Source organism: Podarcis melisellensis (genome assembly GCF_964234715.1).
Source record: "Podarcis melisellensis genome assembly, chromosome: 5".
In the NCBI taxonomy this organism is placed as follows: Eukaryota; Metazoa; Chordata; class Lepidosauria; order Squamata; family Lacertidae; genus Podarcis; species Podarcis melisellensis.
Window position 1 is genome coordinate 82,465,168 of NC_138537.1, and position 21,908 is coordinate 82,487,075.

The window sequence follows — 21,908 nt, forward strand, 5'->3', positions numbered from 1 at the left end:
ATGGCCCTAATCTTGGGTCAGAAAGTCCCACAAATACAACTTGATGGTTTTTCCCAAGCTCAGGGCTAGACTAGTGGTGATGGTGGCAATCATGTCTGTTTACTTTGTAAAGCAGGACGGTTAAAGATGTGATTTGAACATCCAAATGCGTGACCAGGGGAGGGGTTTCGAAACCCTCATCCCCTCCTTCTGTGTGGGACCAGCAAAGCATTCCTTTTTTCTCAACCAGGATCACTTCCTATAAGGAAGCTGGGTAAAGGGGAAGGCTTCAGCTCTCCTCATCCACACAATTCTTTAAAACTGGCTACACACCCTGCCTTATGCATGAATTAAGACGGACACATATAATTCAGGCAATGTGGCTTGCATGTTCACCTCATCTGGCCCACAGAAAACTCAAGAACATAAAACCTTACCAGTGAGACATGGAGTGCAGTAGGAGAAACAACCTAGAGCTATGAAGCAATGTAGATGACAACCTTAGCTGAGCATCTTCATTTATTTCAGCCCCTCATCGTTCATGCCATGAAACATGTTTGCAGGGAAAACCAAGTCAGGAATTGTGAAAGCAGTTCAGATATAATGAGAGCACTCTGCCTTCCCAGCAAGCTGACTGGCACCTACTGCATATAAAATACTCCCTGCCAAACAAACAAGCATGGGGGTGGCAGAACTTTTAATATGCCATTTAGAGGGAGTGAAAAAAAGGCATGCAAGGTAATCCACCCCACCACAAACACACACATTGCTTTTATCATTGTAAATATTCTGCTGTGAAACTTGTTACTTGCAAGGTATTTGCAGCGGATTATATATTTCTCTCTCCCACACGAAAGTTTGTGCAGCCAGCGGCATTCTGTCCCCTTCATCTAGCTATACATTCTTTTTTTTGAGGGGGGGGGTTTACGTAGTTTTACTTAGGTCATGTTTATCAATACTAGTAGATCTACTCTATTAGGTCCATTAATTTCAATAGGTCTACTTAAGAGTAAAAGTTGAATACCACCCCAAGAGTACAATCTAGTCACAGTTAAGCACAGTAAAGTTCCAATGGTAGCCCATACTTAAATCTCCTCCAGTGACATCAAGGACTGAAGTGGGGGGACATATATGGATTGTGTTTTGCTTTGGGTTGTACCCAGACTAAGACTGCAATCCTATGCCAATTTACTTGAAAGAGAGCTCTGCTGAACTCAGTGGGGCTTATTTCTGTGTAGACATGTATAGGATTGTACTGTAAGTTCTTCAAGTTTTAACCCCATTGAAATCAGTGAGGCAAATAAGTCATGATCACAACTAACTCAAGTCCCTTTGATTGCTATGGGAATAAAGTGTAATTTACTCCAACCAATATCAGAAGCCTGAAAAGAAAGTTGCATGTAGGTTTTGCATGAACCACATTTGAACCCCAAACCAATGGGCAATTTCACAGCACAAGTCTAGAATGCAGAGCCTTCCAAAATAATCTAAGCTTGCCTACCTGAGCTTGGTTATCTGTGCCCTTCGTCTTGCAGAACTCTTGGAAATGTAGTAGTGTTACTGCCAAACTTCGCTTCAACCAAAATGTGAGGTCAGGCTCTGGGAGAATATTTGAAGAACTGCAAAGGAAACAAACAGGAGTTTGACACAACCATCAAAATGTCTCAGGAAAATTACGCACACATATCATATTTAGACCATGAGAGCAACCACTCCTCTATTTCCGGGCAGCTCATGCTGCACCAGTACATGGAAACACATGCCCCAAATAGATGCTTCATACAAATTTCAAAGTCCAGGAACTGATTGCACCTTTGGGGGGAGCGAGTGGGAGCAGACTCCGATGACCAGACCAATTGCCCCAGCTTTTCTCCCATCTGCAACGTTTGTAAAGCAGCAGATCTGACGAAAAGTAATGACAAACGAGGGAGATAAAAAGTACACAAACTTAACTTCTCTCAATATCATTTTAAATACCAAGTATTTGAAAAACTGTTAGTTTGAAATTGTTTATGTGATCTTGCAAGACTTTTAAAACATGAGAACCAGTGCATTTTAACACCTCTCTGAAAGGTTAGTTTAATCGTAGATCATACAAAATTGGTTTCACAAATGCATAATGGTTCATGTGTCACACTTGAACTAAATGGTTTTTAAATGGAGCTGAAATTATTTTGATGTGTACGCATTTCCCAGAATTCCACCCCCTACAACCTTTCTGAAGCCAGCCCGTCAGAAACCCTTCCCTTAGAGCCTCATTAACAATTCAGATATTCTGATGACTTTAAAAGATCTATGGCTATATGTGTGTGTATAAAACCCAGCTTGACAAAAAAGATAAATGAATATAGAAAGAAGCTGTAGGAGTCTGGCAAGCTGTAGATCATCTGAGAACAGACTGTAACTTTATCATTTTGTCAGGAAGAATAATTTAAGGCACTCAATCAGTTAGCTTCACTGTGCAGGATTTAACATTATGAATTCCTATCAGCCAATCTGTTCACATCAGAGCAAACTTAATTAGAGAGTGAAGAACCTGGTTCAGAATCATACATGCTTTTTTTAAAAAAAAAAAGAAGAAGGAAGCATACCCTACTCTTGAACACATATATGACAGAAAAGGCAAAATATGCCTTTCTTTAAATAACGGGATATTTTCAGTTTTTAATCTGTTAAGTAAAAAAATTCTACAAGCAACATAAAGTTATACATAACAAGCCACTAGGTGAATAAAACCTCAGCGTGTCAGCTAATTTTCTAGCACATAAATTTCAGCTGGACACCTAACAAATATAACACACATTCTCTAGAAACTATGCTCAGTTCCAAAGTAATATCAATATGTATCTGCAGCAGTGTTCAGGAGTGGCTTCTGTGGGCCTCACATACATAAATCATTAAACTGGGCTGACTACCATCATGGGAATTTATTCATGCACAATTCTTTTGTGTAAAGTTTCCAAAGGAACCCAACAGGAGTTCCTCTAAATGGGAACAGTGTGGATACTCCCATATGGGTTAAATTTTGTTTTGGGGACGGGTGCATTGGCAAGGACCACTGCGGCAACAATCCCCTCATTGTGGAGGGGATAGAGGCACCCACCTCCTCACCAAAGTAGGGCTCACTTCCATCCTCCCACAGCTTCTTAGCCATGCCTTCAAATACTGTAGTTGCTCCTACCTTAACCGCCCATTTCCCCAGTTCCAGGAATTGAGAAAGCAGCCTATTTTTGGCCTCTGCCACTTGTGTATATGTTATCTCACAAACCCGTTCCATTCCTTTTCCCACAGTAATCTGCCTCCCCCACTGCCCTATAATGAAAAATTATTTTTTCACAAAAAATTCATTTTAACAGTCCAGTCTTTAGGGGTGTGGATGAATGACGAATGGCAGCTGAACCAACACCCTCTGCTGGACTCAGGCTGGCAGGACAGAGGAATGCTTTAAAAAAAATTCCTCCATCCCTCTCCAGGCTTCGGATAAAGTCTTCCTTAACTTCCTCTCTTTCCCTCCCACTGGAAATAATGGGAGGCAAAGGGGGCAGAGAGGAGACAGTCTCAGAAGCATTTCTCGATTTCCTCCTGGTTTGGGGGCGTGTTAAGGGGCAGGAAACATTTGGGAATCTTCAGATCCAAGCTGCTTCCCAAATCGCCTCCAGAACATCCCTCTGCTAATCTCCTTTTTCAATGTCAGAGCTCTCCAGAGTAGGAGGGGTAGTTCTGATCTATCCTATGGCCCTGTAGCTCCCAGCGACCGTAAGATTGCACCCTAAAATGCGTTTGACTACTTTTTTGAGCCAGTAATTTCAACAGAACATTCACAAAGTGGCTAGCTAAGTTCCAAGCTGCACATCAGTATTTAGTAAAATATGAGGTTACATAGTAACTGTCCCACTAATATTATACAGAAGAGACTGTTGAAAAAGCAGAATTCCATATTGCATGGAATGAGCCCTCTGTGTGCATCACTATATGAGCAGAATCTCCTTCAAACCTGATAGAGATTTTAGAAACTTGTACTTATTTAGAGAATAGGTTATTTGACCGGGGAGGGGGGGTATCCTGATGGGTTTTGTCAGTGCTGAACAAGCTACTCATGACTGTATTCAGGGTAAACAAAGCCTGGGATGGCTACCAAGGAGCTCATGTAGGAACAGACAGCAGCAACTATTTGTCAATAAACGCTGGGAAATACAGTAGCCCCAGCCCTGATTCAATTGAAATTTTGCATTTTCCAGTTTTGCCATTTAGATTCTGAGTTTGACATTTCGCATTTGAAATATAAACCACATTTTGAATGCCAATTTTTAACCTCAAAATTCAAAATGTATGTGATTTGGACATGTTGGTGTCTCTTAATTTGACTTTGGCAGACATGAAATACAAGTCTCATGAATTGTCATCTATCTATTAAATTCCATTATACATTCTCTACCAGATGCTGTCAGATACTGGTATTGTTGCACATCATCACTGTACTATGTCAGCTATCAGATATAGCCACCATGTATTAATTCCCCAATAAGCACTACATATTTTTCTAATGCCATTGAATAACATGTGTGTTGTCTAATACCGTATTTACTCAAATCTAATGCTCACCTTTATTGGCCAAATTACATTGTGAAAATTCAGGTGTACATTAGATTCGATTCACATTCACCAGCAAATACTTTTTTGTTTTGTTTCAAGCTTCTGAAAATTGAGGTGGTGCATTAGATTTGGTGGTGCATTAGTCTCGAGTAAATACGATATTAAAAATCATCTGTGAAATATTAAAAACTGTTCAGATAATCAAGCAAAGAAAGTCACAATGGGGACTCTTTGAGAGAAATGTATCGGGGCAAATTCATTTCAGTTCAAATTTAAACCAGGTAGTGCTTTTCTAAAAGCCAATCACTAGTCATTTCACTAATCACATTAAAACAGAGGGCAGCACTTCTGACACCACTTTGAAGGCTCTGGTCACCTTCCACAAATGAGTCAGTCACCTGCCAGTTCTTTTTAACCCTTTGCTTTCAAGCCTGCAAACGTTCCACCCTCTCTTCTAATCAGTGTTCTTGGGTTTATAAAATCTACAGCACTTCACTGCTAGCCATTATTCAAAGTCACTTTCTATTGATTGCTCCCCCCGCCCACACCCTGCACTTTTCTCAACTGCTTTTGGCATGGCACTAATTAAACTTTTCCCTTTCCTCCTCCCTTGTTCTGTCTCTCTATCCATTTTGCTCTTTAGCAGAAAAGAAATGGTTTACAGATGAGCCGGATAATGCCTATCCCAGAAACATTCAAATCAAGCCCATGAGTACACACATGGCCAATCAGATCAATCAGTATAAGTCTACAAGCAGCTTGATACCACCAATCAGAGAAGTTGAAGATGAATGTTGACTCACAGAAGGCCAGAACTATTTTTTTTAAAACAACAACTTGACAGACTTCATGAATGGTGATGTGACATTTGTTCCTCTTTCATGCCGAACCACTGGTGGGAAAAGTTAAAGAAAGGCAAGTGTTTGCCAGAAAGCAAAGTAGACAGATCTTTGTTTGTCTGCCTTTAATATTTGCTTCCATGTATTTTGGAAACTATTTCATTTATAAAACAACATAATCAAAGCAGTCATGTATAGGCTCTAGCGTTCTAAATTATTTTTATTTATTAGAAAGAAAATATATTTTTTTCTTTATTTCACTGTCCAGTATTTTCCCTTAACAAAACAGCTACAAATGTGGCCAGACTCCAGCAAAATATATATATTATATTCCTGCTCCTTTTCATGTCTTTCAGGAGAATGATGGTCACAAAACAAAGAAAAAAAATGTAATTAGAGAGAAAAATTATGTATTTTAAAAAGGTCCAACTTGTATTTTAGTAATTCAAAGAAGAAGTAACAAAGAAGAGCATACTAGAATGTTTCTTTCCTGGAAGATGTGTATTTTGTTTAGCATTGACACCAGCTCTTAATAAACTGAAGCATATTTATTTTGGAAAAAAAAAGTGGAAACGTCATATTTTTGTAAAATTAACTTCATTCTGAAATTGTCCATTAGATTACTACCATATGGCGCAGTCCTTTGCACACTCACCTGGAAGTGATCCCCGCTGAACACAAAGGGTCTTACTTCTGAGTAAATATGCATGGGATTGCTCCAATAGTTACTACAGATGTTCATACAGAGCATCTTCCTCACAGGTAAATAGAAAGTCCAATATCACATAAATGGCTAATAGTGGCAATAAAGTAGCGGACGTTAGCATAGCATAAAACAAAAATGCAGCAAATAAATGAGAGTCTAATGGGGACTACCCAGAAAGCGGTAGAAGAAATGCTGCTTCCCTTCATTGCTTCATGTTGACTATGATTAGCACTTCTCGGTGCCAAGGGGTCAAGCATGGAAATTTCAAGTTTATCACCAAGATTCAGAGGCCTTTAATCCCAACCTATTTTGTTTTGATTTTTAAGGGGAGGGAGACAAGGGATCCGATTGTAATATATGCCAGGAACTGTCTTTAGCAAAAGATAAGCTGCAGCCCGAAAGATGACAAAACTAATTTCCATACCACAACTTGCCAATGGCCTCTCGTGCTTGCAAAAGCCGAATCCAGCCTCCCAATCGCAATACATCCAGATATTAGGTGAGCTCTAATTGTGATGTAAACATGGTAGTTCAGGCACTGCTCATGCTATGCTGCAGCCACCTAATTTCTGTCTTCCTTTGTTAGGTGATAGAAATAAAACTTTTAATTTCCAAGCTTTTGGGACTCTGCCCCTAAAGGTAACAACAAAACAAGCATAACTGTAGTAACAAAGAATAATGAATGTATTCAATAGAATATTTTAAAAAAAGGCCTGTAGGAAAGGTCGCCAGGAGTTTTTTCTACAAAACGGCCAATAAGCTTTCTAGCCATCAGGCAAAATGGTGATGTTTCATATCTGCGCTGCAATATATGGTCACTCCAGCATTTGAAGCTCTAAATAATTTAGCAACTCTCTCCGGTTTAAATTACGAACTGCTGATCTAGGCTGAGCTGGGGCAGATGATCTCCTGAAGTGAAGGGGGACACAATCAGGGAAAGGCAAGAGATTGGCATCAGGTTCCACTACACAAGCTGATTTTAGGCTTTGTAATTGTGCAAAGTTGTAAAAAAAAACCAACGCTGAGATTAAACATTCTGTGATATTGTTATCATTAGAGTAATATCAGTGAATCAAACGAGTACTGAGCAGATAAAGGTGTCCACTATATAACCCACTATTTTAAGCTAAAAACTATCTCAGCTTTAATGTTTGTCTACTGGCTGCAGTACAAATATATTCATACTCACACCTAATAGACTTAATTCCGGAGTGACTTCTTGGACTGTGACTACTTTGTCATTATGTTTTGTAGAATTAGCTTTTCAAAAGAGAGAGGAAATTAAGAACTGTGAATATAATGTATGGGGAATTGGATTGCTTATCAAAAGTACTTATATCATCACTTTCCTCACAAAGAGCAAACGAACAGCAGTTTGTTTTATACCCATATCACAATACCCAAAACCAAGGTGGGTTTTAGCTTTGAGAAGTATAAGCCTACAGGCAGGCTGCAATTTGTATTCTGGATTTTGCTTTAGGTCATTAAAAAATCCCCCCCCCCCCAAAGGGCACAATCCACCCAGACAGTTTGCAAAGGCCAAACTGCAGCCTGTGTAGGTTGTGCAAACGCATGTGGATTGTGCCTGAGTCTGTACTCCTTTTTCATTCATGAACTGCAAGACACAAAAAAGTGAAATATGCCTCAATGCCAAGAGAATTCACTCAATTTGGGTCCAAGTGGTTGTTTGCTTTGAGAGCAAAGAACAGGAATTAAATCAGTTTAAATTACCTGTAAAGAAAAAAAAAGCTCACCATTCTATTTCTTTGGCCACGTTACATAAAGCAGAAAGTTTTATAACAATGAAGTTGAAATAATAGAGAGTGGCACTCATAGCTCAGCTGTGCAATGCATCTTTATTAAGAATTGGGCAGGTCCAGGTGTAGCCTATAAATAAATACAACACACGGATAAGCCCATGCAAAGATGATCACAGATTGGAATTATAGTGGAAGCTTTCTTACGATTTCCTTCTTGTGACTGCTAATAGCTTTGAATGACTGGATATCGATAGGCAAGGACTTGTGTATGCACTCCAATTCAGTGGGTTGAGAAAAAGTACAAAATGTGGCCTTAGGTATAGATAGAATTTCTTGAGACTCTCAGCTCACTTTCTAGTATGTATGTATGTATGTATGTATGTATGTATTATTTTAAACAAGTTTCTAGCCCTTATTGCTATGAAGGTATATTTGAAAGTCTCTGAGTATAGGTAAGTCTGTTTAAATCTCACTCAACAGCGAGGATGGCTGAAACAGATTTTCAGAAATCAGCATGGGGCAGGGGGACTTTATTGGCCTTTAAGCACGGTTCCTTGCTCTTCTCCAGATCTAGCAAAATTAGAATGCATGACTCAATATAACGAACACTGCAAAATAACATATACAGAATGAGGGAATCTATGGAAAAAATACTGTACTTAGTTTGCACAATTTGTAAGAAGTTCAGGTTTTTGGTGCAGAATATGGACTGTCTTGAGTGAGTACCAAACTTTAATACATTTCATATAGAGGGCACACAGACAGCCCTGGGGAAGAGGCCATTCAGCCTCCATTGGTAACAGTTTCCATGATAGCAGTAGCATTCCCAGTTGGCCATGCCTGCCTGGATCACACACTACACTGTTCCACATTAATATGCAGCCTCAGAGAATTGGAACTTTTCATGTGTTAACCAATCAGTTCCACAAGTGATATTTTACACCTATATTCCACCTTCCTTCCATAACAGAAATGAAGGCAGGGTACAAGAGGTTTCCAGGCAGTCACTCAAAGAGGCATTGCCAATAGCCAAACCTGCTTAGCTTCAGCAAAACTGCATCATCAAGTGCCTTCAGATAGTATTCAGACTTCAGACAGTGCCCCAGGATAGTATTCCCCCACCCCAACACACACATCAAATACATCAAGCAATGATGACTTCTGTGTGACTGCAACCAGTTATACATGCAACACCTAGCCAATCCAGGGCTAAGCCTTTTTTGCAGGTTAATATTATGTCTGAACTCAAGCTCATGGCGTGCTTCACTCCCGACAAACCATGAGCTGTAATCAAGGTTTATTCTTAGCATTACACGCAAACTGGGCCTACAAATCTAGAGACAGTGGAGGCTGGTCCCTCAGCCATCCCGCATCTGCCTGCCTTTCTTGTTCACAACTGGTCCAAGAGGCAGCACTTGCCATCATCCTCATCCTCCTTAGTGTTGCTTTTGTAGAACTCACCAGGCAGGAAGATGGAAATGGCATTTGTTGGCTCTGCCTGCCATTGGCTCTGCTGCCACCTATTGCTGGGAGCCCTGCCTTCCACCCCCACCAGCCCCTGTCTAGGCAACAGAGAAATTAAACAAAGTCAGATAAGTGGTGTCTGGCTAAAGAGATGTCCACAAATTTATATTCAACAGAAGGTGTTTTTTTCTGCAGTTACCTTGTGGTGGCTCTCATACACGCAGAGCCTACAAGCATTGGCTATTGCACAGGCAGGACCACAAACATATGGCTATCCTGCAAACATGATCCCACTTTCTTATCCCCTTGTGCCATCAGTCACACACTGTGAATATTTGCACACGCTAGCTCATGGGCTGCTTAGTGATAATAATCAGAGAAGAATAAAGCCAAGTCTAAAGATGTTTTTCTGTGCTTTGAATTTAGGATGAAATGAAAAACTAAATTTTGGAAGTGAAAAATATTGGAAAAGGGTTTGCACATAGGTGAACTGCCTCCAGACAGTCAATCCTCCAGTTCTGGTGGTAGAAAGCGACAATTAATGAAGGTAGAGCTGCAAGTCTCCCCCAATCCCATTGAATTATGCAGCTGTAATTTCAGAAGTTGTCTGGATTAGCAGCCACATAGCAAAATTAAAGAGACAACCTCTTAATGGTCTTGCACCATAAGGTGTGATGACTCCAAGAGCCACACATTCTATAATTCAACATTATACCAATGCATATAAGACAAGTCTGTCAGTGGCTGATAACCCATGATAGCTAAAACATGGAAGATCTATATTCAGATACAGCATACTTCTAATTAGTAGATGCCAGAGATGAAACAACAATGTCAGATGGTTTTCTTCACTGTGCCCTGCTTGTTTTTGTATTGTGTATATCGTAGGGGTTTGGTAACTGCTGGAGACAGAAGGCTGGATTAAATGGACTACAAAGAGATTCTTACATTCTTAAGTACATACTGTGCAATTAGCCGCTTCTTTCACTTTAATTGTTTCACTGTGTCATTCACAGCTGAGTTGAATTGAATTGAATTGAATTGAAGAGTCTTTTCTTCATTTGTTTCAGCTCCCTCTAAGCACTACTTAGTAAGAATCACTGGGGAAGAAACTGCTATGGGATCTCTCTCCATCCAGGGTATATCAAAGAGTTAGCCCTTTTAGATCTAGAGAAAGGCCACAGTAACAGGGAACCAAGTCGCCAGTTGCCTTGAGGAACTAGTAGGAGCAACACAAGTAAGGGGGGAGTTATATCGTTTCCCCTCAGCCCCTGCCAATGCATTTTTCTTTGTGCATTTTTCTTTCTTTCTTGAGACTCAGCTAAGGATAAAGAGTTAAGCAAGCAGAAGCAGGTGAGAATGCAAGGATGAAAGGTATTTCCTCAAGCACACTATTTAGCAGTGATGCAGAAGGCAACCACAGAAAGCTTTCACTATATTTTCAAAGGAAATTCAGAAAACAGTATTAGCGTCTAACTATTAATCTGATGTGGTGGGGATGCCACTGAGAGGCAAGCAAAATGGGTAAACTTGAGGGCTTTATTTGCAGAAACACGTGCTTAAGGTACTTGGCAATAATAAGCTGCAGAACTCGCCACATAACAACAGCAATAACTTACAAGTGGGTTAATGATCCATGCTTTCAAAATTGAGCATTCATGACGCTGTCCACAGCCAGGTCGGCCACCTCCTCCTTTTAAATACCTTATAGGGTCTTCAAAGATTTAAGTACACCACACATAAGTAGCAGCAGTTTAAGGGCTCCATTTGCGGCATGCACCTGCCAGGGTCACCAGTTGTCCTACACTTTAAAGCATCGCCCCCTTTTGCAGAATCCTACCATTCCATCTACAATGGGGAAGAAAGACCAATCTCACCCGTGACCAACATGGCCAGATGTGCATGATGCAGCTGTGCAAGGGGCAGTCTGCTTCCATGCTGCATCAGGGTAGCTGGTTTTTCCTTACTTCCATGAGTCCCATTTCCACAGACTCCACAAAGAAATACCCTCGTCTCAGATACTACTAGTCCCAAGCACGCCTTGTTTCCTGAAAAATTGACCTGGCCAACCTACATGCATATGACCCTCGAGAACTGACCAGTGAAGCACTCTTAAGCCTGCCTAGTTGCATTCACTTTGGCAGGCTCCCTCACTCTCGAGTGCTGTGCCCATGCTAAAGTGCCTCCCAAGAGCAGGCATAAGCATTAAACCCTGGCAGCAATGCACTCTCTATGCACTGATCACCCAGACATGCTTCCCAGTGGGTTTGTGAGGCAAGCAAAGTTTCGTATTGTTTTGTGGCAGCTATTGTTGCATGTTCCATTTCACCCAGGTTCATTCCCAATTAATTTATGGTCTGGAGGCCTTCAAATGAGAAAAGAAAACTGCACAAATGCATCTAATTGAAACTTAAGGAGAAACGCTAGTTTGGTACCTTAATGCAGTTTAGGAAGATAGACTAGAACAAGAAGAAAAAAAATCATTATAGAAAAGTCATCAGATGTTTCCAAGGTGAGGTTTAGTAGACTTGTGTTACGTTTTCAAAGCAATCTTTTTGAAAAATTAACTTCTCCTTTGGGATACTGTCCATGACATACATGTGTAGTAGAAGTGGCAAATTTTAAACGGCTTGTCATGAAAACCTTGCAGTCAAGATTTAGAAATCTTGTGAATTATCAAAGGTGGCCCACCCATTCTCCCCACGGCCCAGCAATGAAGCAAATATGGGACTATGACTTACAGAGGCATCTGTCTTAGCCAGCTGTTTCTCCCAAAGGGACAACAGGGGGGGAAACAGGGGTGTTAACTCAAAGTTCATCAAGAAAAAGGAGTGTGGCTTCATCATTTGTTTTGTTTGTTTGTTTGAGTAAGGATTGGAGGGAGAGAAAGAGAGTGCGCAAATGCTGGTGCTCAGAAATGATCTACCTGACTTTGTCATATGTAATATCCAGTGATAAATATATTGTCTTGTAAAAAGGGTTTGTACATAACTTGTACATGGTTTCATTTTGTATTTTTCTCAGATTAAAAATTTATGTATTTGTGTTCTAAAAACCAAGGAGCTATACTTGTGTGGCTTTTTTCTTCCTTCTTTCCCCCATGATATAATGCATATTTAGGTTGGGGGTCATATGCATATAGAAGCAGACGTGTGCGCACACCGCCACAGCTGGCCAGGGAATTATGTGTGCAAACAAGTAGCACACGTGATTTCCAGCCCAATCTACCAGCAGGAGCTTGTGCACATAACCATGTAAAACAAGGTACAACTGTGCTAATCATCTATTTAGAAGCTGTAGCAGGGAGCTAAGTGCAATTGCACCTTATTTTATAGGGCTGCATGAACATAGATCTGACTGTTCTGCACTTGTGCAGTGTTAAATCAGAGCCCTAAACCATCATCTTGTAATTGAATGATTCATGGCATCTCAGTCAACTAAAAGTCTCACCCAGAAGTAACCCTTTGAGAGTTTGAAGTACAGTACTCACATATATTGCCCCAGTAATGCTTACAATAACCTTGGAAAGTGAATCAGCAGTATTATTGTCTCTTGCACCTTTGGAAACCCTTTTTCTTTCCTGCCCCAGAGGAAATGAATTAGGAAGAGAAGGCCTGAGTTTCAACTTGCCAACAGGTACATTCACCAGAGATCCCATAAATGCTGAAGTGCCTCATCTGATTCAAGGACCCCTAGACTCCTCCTGCCAAGCATCTTGAGACACAACTTGAAAGAATGTGTATTTAGCATGGGGGGGATTATAGGAAATGAAATTTAGGGAGATTATGTATCTCACTCAATGAAAAGCCAGCCAGTCTTAACACTATGTGCTACAAACCAGCTTTTTGTGGGTGTTGGGCTTTTTTTAACACCACCACCACAATGTCCCTGGGCTGAAGGGGCAATGGAATAAGTCCGTTTCCTTTAATCTTCCAAGCTAATATCTAATATCTTCTAATACCAGCTTGTTCCAGGAACCTTGGAGGTGGACCCTGACTGACCAAAACCAACTGTCCGCTGGCCACCATGCACATGGCCAGGTCTTGGAGAGTCTGTTCCCTGATCGGCTTTCTTAATCGGGTTCTGGATTTCAGGTTCAGAACTTTAAGACCCCAGAGATGGAGTCTAGTGGGATAAGGGCAGAGGATGGTGCTTAGTGTATTATGGGAGAACCCTGCTGACATTTGCACCTCCAAGAACAATCCCAATGTCAATGATGCAACTAAAATGTCCTGATACACCTAAAATGTCTCCATAGGGTCAGACAAGCTGTTTGTTGACTCTTTATACCAATTACAATAGCTGCATGTTATAACAGACAAAACTATTAGCATATTCCTCTGCAGGGTTACCATGGTGCATCTGTGCATTCATAAAAAAACAATGTATTGCAATATGCCCTACAAATAGTCAAGGCACATAGACCATTCAAGACCAGATATTCTGATCCACCACAGACTTATTCTCCCTTTAGGGAGTGAGAGGCCCAGTTGCCAAGAAACATCAGCTGAAGGCAACAGAAATGTGACACAGCATGGCTGCTCTTTTCAGCTTCCTGCCTTGACATGATCAGTTTCTCACATAATCCACTTTGTCAAGGACTTTTTTTAATATTTCAAAAACAGGAATAACACCATGTCTGTTACACATTTCCCCTCTCAAAACAAGGGCACTTCCAGACTATCACTATTTTGGGTGGGATTCAGTCACATACTGGCAAATTCAAGATGTGCAATTATAGTCCATTGGGAGGTGCTGTACAACAAATCCATCCCACTGCCCCAAAACAGACATTTTGTGATAATGGATGGGAAAATGCACTGGAAAGTGTGGGATAATGATTGCTTGACCCAATGTCATAACATCCTTCAACTGCATCAGAATGAATGCTCAGTAAATAACTGACATCGCCTAAGTCCCCTGCAAACAAATCAGGATGGATGCTCAATAAAGGGGCCATCTGGAAGCAACCTAACCTGCCTACTTCATTTTCAGGGGTAAATGGTTTATTGGAATACTGGCACAAAAATAATAAATGCTTGCAGAAAGATGATCAATTCTGTGTTTTAAAGATCACCTGCATGAAATATGTTTAGAATAGCAAAGGAGCTCGAGGTGGCCTACTTGTGATGATTCTCTCGCAGTAACACAAGTCGGTTAGGCTGAGAGGCAGTGTTATGTCCAAGGCCAGCTTCACAGCTTAGCAGAAGTTTGACTCTCTTCATCAGACTGTTTTTCACACCGCAGTGTAATAAGGTGTGCGTCTGTGTGTGCTCCCTGCCTTGTGCTGCTTGAATAAAGGGCAGGATTTAAATATAATAATAAATATTATATCCTTGATTTGTATTTTTTAGAATGAAAGGTGAATATTTCCTGAAGTGAGCCTTTGCTACCAAGAACCCTTATAAATTCACTAAGCTGGTTTGCATAACGTGGTCCACCAAACCATCGCTTTCTGAAACAATGTGAACAGTTAGGCTTCGGAGATTAGTTCTCACCTACTTTGGCATTTTTTGCTGCCACATTGCACTGACTTAAGCCAAGTACTGTACTGGTGAGTACTGTAATAAAAGAAAAATCCTGGGCTCCCCAGACCACCATCAAATTAGAGTATCTATAGACTGCACAGTCAAGATTAAAGACCCATCACTTCACATGGCTGCCATTGGACACAAAAATGGATCCGGGGCACAGCTCCTTATGGGACCCCAGGATTTTTGGTTTGTGGTGGCTCCCATGGCACTTTCTCAACAATCCAAATCAGCCAGTGGGCCTCAAGATGCTGGGAGACCAGGGGGCAGTTCTGAAATCTCTTGGTATTGCTTTGTGGCCGGCACTTGCCTGAGGCAGAATCCTTTTCTCTTTCAACTTCACATAATCACCCGGACTTCCTAGAATCAATTTTTATCAACATGCACTTGAAAGCCAAGTTGGTGGGCATTTTGCCTGGAAATCTGCAGGGTTAGCAGCATAAATGTCCCTTTATATTTCCAGACCTTGCTATACTATGATAGCCGTCCTGGAAAAAAGAGCACTGTCCATTCTTCCCCTTTTGGTGCTCCAGAAGCGGCCTCTCTTTTGAAGACAGAATAAGCCCCAAACTGGATTTACCATAATGACCCATACCCATGAAAATAGAGGGTCATTCATCTCTTTCATTCAGAATGGTTACATTTGAAGCCCAAAGCCTAGACAGAGGCATGCAGAAAGAATTAAAACTCTAAGAAGAGAACTGATGCAGATCCCAGACGGCATGTTTTAAAGCTGAGCAATCACGTTCCATCTGTCAGATGATGTGGCTGACACAAGGCACACTCAATGTGTGAACTCAAACAGGCGCTTTCTGAGCCAAGTTATACGGGGAAGTTACCAAACAAAACTACCAAAGAACCAGATGAAATGGTAACACAAAACATATTATAATAAAACTTGTTTCTATTACAATGCCATGGTTGTGGTGTGTCCAGAAATACCGACTCATTGTTAAAACCGTATTTATGGAAGATAATCGGCTACCAGTGTTTGCCAAAGAAGGAGTAGTGTGTCATTGCATGAAAGTGCTTTAAGTGACCAAATATTGATCAGACATGGTTCCGACTAAAACAACAACAACAACACACAAATGCAATCTTAAATAGTGTGTGGTTCTGGGTGGCAGCTGAATACTGCCCACCATATGCAAATTACACAGAAGCAGAGACGTGAAACCCAACTTTTGTAGGTAAAGGTAAAGGACCCCTGACAGTTAAGTCCAGTCGCGAACGACTCTGGGGTTGCGGTGCTCATCTCGCTTTACTGGCCGGGGGAGCCGACGTTTGTCTGCAGACAGTTTTTCCGGTTCATGTGGCCAGCATGACTAAGCCGCTTCTGGCGAAACCAGAGCAGCACACGGAAATGCCATTTACCTTCTCACTGGAGTGGTGCCTATTTATCTACTTGCACTTTGACGTGCTTTCGAACTGCTAGGTTGGCAGGAGCTGGGACTGAGCAATGGGAGTTCACCCCGTCGCAGGGATTCAAACCGCCGACCTTCTGATCGGCAAGCCCAAGGCTCTGTGGTTTAGGCCACAGTGCCACCCGCATCCCCTTACAGTACATTAGACCAGCACAATTCATACATGAAATGCAGCACATTCCACTTTTTTTCTTCTGTGCTTCAAAAAGTTCCAAATGGCTGGTCTTATCATCATAACTGCCCATCACACTCTTTGAAGAGTTCAGAGTGGTATATGTGGTTTTCTGCACAACCACCCTAGGTTAGGTAGAGAAACGTAACTAGTCCAAGGTCATCTAGGGAGCTTGATTTGAACCTTGCTCCAAGTCCAGGACTCTATTCACTAAACCACACTATCCCTCTTGCCAACAATCCACTCTACCTTCCATCCCAAGACCCTGTGCAAGCTGTCATCTAATGGCATTTTCTAGCCCCTCCTCAGTCTCTGGGCAAGAATATAAAAGAGAAGGGGAAGATAAACACAGCGCAACTCCTGGCTGCTCTAAATTCACTTTTCCTGAGCCTTCAGTCGACACTGCCCACCTATTCTGAAGTTTTATATTGCAAATGTAAGGGCTGGGGATTTCTCTATGTGTTAAAAAAGGTATGAAAAACAGATGGCAGAAGTCCCCCTCTACTTCTGATACACAGCAACTATCAGAGGTTAACATGCACACCACTAATAAATTGATCTCATCCGCAACCATTCACTGTGTGTGTGTGGGGGGGTGCATTTTCCATCTGCTACTTACATTTATTAAGTTATGTCTAAGTCAGCTGTCAGAGAGATGCCTCATTCTGCATGAACTTGCAGCTCCACAGAATACAGACAGCCCTTTATAATCTATTATGTATGCCTTTGGACAGATTAATGCAAAGACATGTTGGAGCAGCTGGACTGGGCCCCAGATCAGAATGGGCTTCCTGTGCCAACACTGCTAATATAGTAAGGAGAAGCAGATACTAAAATATCAGCCCAGAGAGACCCAAACACAAACTTTAGCAGGCCAGAGCTGTAGCAAGAGGACTTGCTTTGAGAGCCAGGGCTCAGCTCTGGAACTTTTGAAGCCTGAGCTCAGCTTTTTAATAACAAATGAGAGAATATATCTTCATTTGTGCAGAGTACATTTTCTTCACCAGAGAGTAATAACAAACATTAGTCAAAGAGCACAGAGTATGAATCAGAAATCCAGAGGTGTCGCTTTCAACAGGTGAAGCTTTCACCAGAATGCAAAGGTGGCAACAGAGGTGGGGAAGTTTTGCTTGCTGTTTAAAAGCAGGAGCCCTGCTAGAAAGAAAGAAAAAAGGCAAATCTTGCTATATAAACAGGACTTCAAGGCCACACCATCTGTTTTGGCTCCTGAGCTGAAGCGGGAATGTGCCACCCCTGTGCCACTGGCCCTGCCTGGAAAGGCAAAGATATGGTGCCCCCACTGGTGCCTCACCTGCCCCACCACAACAGAGAAGTGGCAATGCTGCCAGTCGTGGAGAGGGTGGGGTGAGCACAGGGGCTCCGCCTCTTCAGCTTCTGCCGCCCAAGGCGGTTGCTTCATCCTGCCTCATAAGCGGGCCGGCCATGAAAAAACCGCTTCAGCTGAGGCACTTCAAGCATAGAAGGAAGTAGGATTATGCTGTATTGGGCCCTGCGATTGGCAAACTATCCAGAGCTCCTGGATTGGTCAGGTCTGCTCAGAATACTCGGCAACAGAAGAATGCCTGGGTCCCTTCTGGCTCATACCAAGTGCCCTCAGGAACCCTGGAATGGAGAAGACACCTTCCACATCTAGATCTGGAGAAAGCTGCCCAGGACTCCAGCTTGGCATCCACACCAGACCTCACCTGGAGTACTGTGTCCAGTTCTGGGCACCACAGTTCAAGAAGGACACTGACAAACTGGAACGTGTCCAGAGGAGGGCAACCAAAATGGTCAAAGGCCTGGAAACGATGCCTTATGAGGAACAGCTAAGGGAGCTGGGCATGTTTAGCCTGGAGAAGAGGAGGTTAAGGGGTGATATGATAGCCATGTTCAAATATATAAAAGGATGTCACATAGAGGAGGGAGAAAGGTTGTTTTCTGCTGCTCCAGAGAAGCGGACACGGAGCAATGGTTCCAAACTACAAGAAAGAAGATTCCACCTAAACATTAGGAAGAACTTCCTGACAGTAAGAGCTGTTCGACAGTGGAATTTGCTGCCAAGGAGCGTGGTGGAGTCTCCTTCTTTGGAGGTCTTTAAGCAAAGGCTTGACAACCATATGTCAGGAGTGCTCTGATGGTGTTTCCTGCTTGGCAGGGGGTTGGACTCAATGGCCCTTGTGGCCTCTTCCAACTCTATGATTCTATGATTCTAACACATCTGAGATTTCAGCGAAGGGTTTCTATATCACTGGGTGTGCCATCTAGCCAGATGCAACAGTTGACACCTTTTCTCACACATTGACTACTGTGAGGTAGAATGACTTTCAATGGATGACTTTGCCTATTTAGACTTTTGTTTCCTATTTATAATGGTCTTGTAATGCAAGGGAGGTATCACTGACCCTAAATCAATGGTTTTAACTCCAGTATTTTTAAACTATTCAAATGAATTATAGCTGGTTGCTGGAGAAGATTCTCTTTGAGTATCATTTAACACTGGAGTAGCTAAAGTGTTTAATATATGCTATGAAATTTTGAGTCTTCACAGTGTGGATAACAGAATTAATATTGCTTGATGAAGCTTCCACGATGTACAATTCTGATTTGGGAAGCAAGACAGAATATGATAAACATGTCCCTTATAAAGACAGATTGAAACCATCAGTTCTAATTTTAAAATGAGGGATGCGGATGAGACAAAGCAGCGGACACAAGCCATTTTGTTTTTCATATTGTATAGATTGAAAAAGATTGTATTTCCCTCCCAAAAGAAATACAACTTTTCTAGTATCTCTCCTCCATGAATAGAAATTCTGGACATTCCTGCTATTTGGCCAACCACCCTCTGCTGAAGGTGAGTCCACCACTAATGATAGAGAGTCCCTCAAAAATGGAAGACTTGTCCAAATGAAGAGAGTGAAAAGGAACAAAACTTTGGCAAAGTAAGTGCAAGCATGTAGTAAGGGAAACCAAAGAAGCAGCACATAGCTAAAAATATTACCAACAACAAGAAGTTATTTGAAGACCTCAGTAGCAAGAAACTAGCTAGAGAAGCGCCTGTTGGTCCCTTGGATGACAAGGGTATGACCCTCTGCAACAGCAAGTCCTATCTCATTAACTTATCTGGGTTCTTTGAGAGTGTCAATGAGCATGTGCAGAGAGGTGATTCCATTGGCAGAGTGTAGCTTCAAAAAGCTTTCAACTAGGCATCTTACCAAAGATTCCTGAGTAAGCTTAGCAGTCATGGAATAAGAGGAGAGGTCCTCTTGTTGATCAGGAACTTACTGTTAGGAATTTATTCTTAATGTTTCTTAAAAACAAAACACTATTCATTATTTGAACCCATTGAAAATAAACTTGCACCTTCAAACTTGGCAGTTATATCACCTCTTCTCCACTCCAGCCTAAGCATACCTGACTCCTTCAACCTTTCTCGTTAGGACTTGGTAACCTCCAGGCTGTTCCATTAGGGCAAATGGGACATTGCACCACCAACCTCAGGTAGACCCCACCTACTTGCCTTCTATAGTTTTGGTGTGGAACTGTTATCTTTCTCCTCCTTAGTTTCAGTGTTGCCATTACAGAAGCCAGCAGGGAGGAGAGTGGGGGTAAAAACAGAATTAATGGCTCTGGCTCCACCTACTGTTGGCCTCTCTGGTCTTCGTCTCTACCAATTTCAATAGGTACCAGCCACCAGTGATGGCTCCTCACTACCTTTGTTGCACTCCTTCCTCTTCATCAATCTGTTTCTTAAACTGTGGTGCACAGAACAGGATACAGTACTCCAGGTAAAGTCAGAGCAAAGCCAAATAGAGTGGGACCAATTACTTTTCATGATATGGACACTCACTATGTTGATGCGGTCTACAATTGCATTAGCTATGCAATACAGCAGCTAAAACTGCTAACTGGTGATTAGCTTGTGGTCTACCAAACCTCTTAAGATTGGGGTGGCTAAACCAAGTTGCATCAAGGGTTGGCCAACCCACCAAGGTTCCTATTCTAGTAGGAATCTATTCCACATAGGACACTGGCCTAAGAAGCCAATGTCCACACTGTATATACAGTATTGCACACACAAACATATTCAGAGAGCCCCCCTCTCCTGCTGATCCACAGTGGGATCTATCTTGCTGCATCACTGGGCTGGGCTAGGGTTGGTGGAGATTGTAGTTCAGCAATGTCTGGGAACCCATGTTGTTCTAAGAGAAGCAGCTGCACCTTCCAGTCTGGTGTCCTCTGTAAATCTAATCAGCATCTCCTCTACTCCATCATCCAAGTGATTAAGAAACAGGTTGTGCAGTGTTGGGCTGTTCAGAGCTTACTATCAGAACTAGCTGGTAATTCTGCCATTTTTCAAGGTTGTGCACTACCCACAGTGTATAAACTAATGGATATTATAAGGAAAGGTGGGCTGGGCTTGCTATGGCTATTCTGACATGGCCCTTAATGGCTAAGACACTCAGAAGAACACAATAAAAAATAAGTCTGGTGTCCAAAATGCTAGAAAGCAAACCTGACTGGCCCAAGGTCATCCAAAGAGAAAGAAAGTCACACCTTAAATACAGCTTAGAAAGAACAGCACAAGAAATATATGGGGACAGAACCGACTCTCAAATCTAATATGCTTTTATCAGCCTGGTGTGTTTTGTTTATTTATTTTTTTAAAAAATACCCAAATAAATAAACAGATCTACCACATTTCTGCAATGAATGGAGGTTCCCCCACCCCTCCTCTCTTCCCTCCCAGCAAGCCGGATGACTTCTTATCAGATGTGTCACTTGGCAAAATAATTGCCAGCAATAATGGTTGCAATAGCAGCATACTCTGAGCACAATTTATCTATGTCTGTTCTATCTTTCAACTTCAAAGCTTCGGCTGCCTCACAGATCACATCAAAATGACACCCCTGTCGTTAATGACAGTGGTCTAATGCAATACAGAGAAGTCAAATCACTCCTGGGGATAGGCGAGAAATGCTCATACGAAAAACTAAGCATGTGCAGGGTCCTGACATTCATATTCAGATCGGTATTTGAAGCAGTAAGGGGGAGCTCGGTTTGACATTCAGATTTATTCATATTTGGAAACAGCCTGCTCTTAGGGGAACAAGAGAGAAGGGAAGAATGTGAGAGGACAGCATACAGCTATAATTAATGTAAGGCTAACTCATGGACACAAAGGAAGGCCAGAGTCCACTCAATACATCAAGCTTCAGCCACAAAGCAGAGAAATCCGACGAAGGCCAACAGGATTGCATGAAGCAAATGAGCAACACACAAATCTCCACGTTTCTCAAAGCTGATGCATACTGCTGGATTGTCCAAGCTCTTGTCAGCTGTTCAAGAAAGTGTTGTTGCGGGAGGATGCCAAACTGCAAAACATACTCACATCCTCCGTCTTTATCTAACATCTATCAAGTATTGTTCTGTCTGT

General features: G+C 41.8%; 1 protein-coding gene and 1 long non-coding RNA gene across 23 annotated transcripts in view; one reads left to right on the forward strand and one right to left on the reverse strand.

The window, feature by feature from the left end:
* The window catches only part of KCNMA1 (potassium calcium-activated channel subfamily M alpha 1), a 547,562-nt gene extending 535,162 nt beyond the window's left edge, over positions 1–12,400 (forward strand). For 11 of the 14 annotated variants that reach the window (XM_081913468.1, XM_081913470.1, XM_081913472.1 and 8 more), the window contains one exon: positions 5,216–12,400. In XM_081913468.1, coding sequence (XP_081769594.1) covers positions 5,216–5,370 — 155 coding nt within the window. In that variant the 3' untranslated portion in view covers positions 5,371–12,400. The remainder of the gene's footprint in view (positions 1–5,215) is intronic. The other 3 variants (XM_081913473.1, XM_081913479.1, XM_081913477.1) reach the window with 1 other exon arrangement.
* LOC309371193 overlaps positions 1–21,908 on the reverse strand; it is a 98,976-nt gene that overhangs the window by 72,525 nt on the left and 4,543 nt on the right. For all 9 annotated transcript variants that reach the window (XR_014168871.1, XR_014168872.1, XR_014168873.1 and 6 more), the window contains exon 4: positions 1,481–1,598. This is a non-coding gene — a long non-coding RNA (uncharacterized lncRNA). The remainder of the gene's footprint in view (positions 1–1,480; positions 1,599–21,908) is intronic.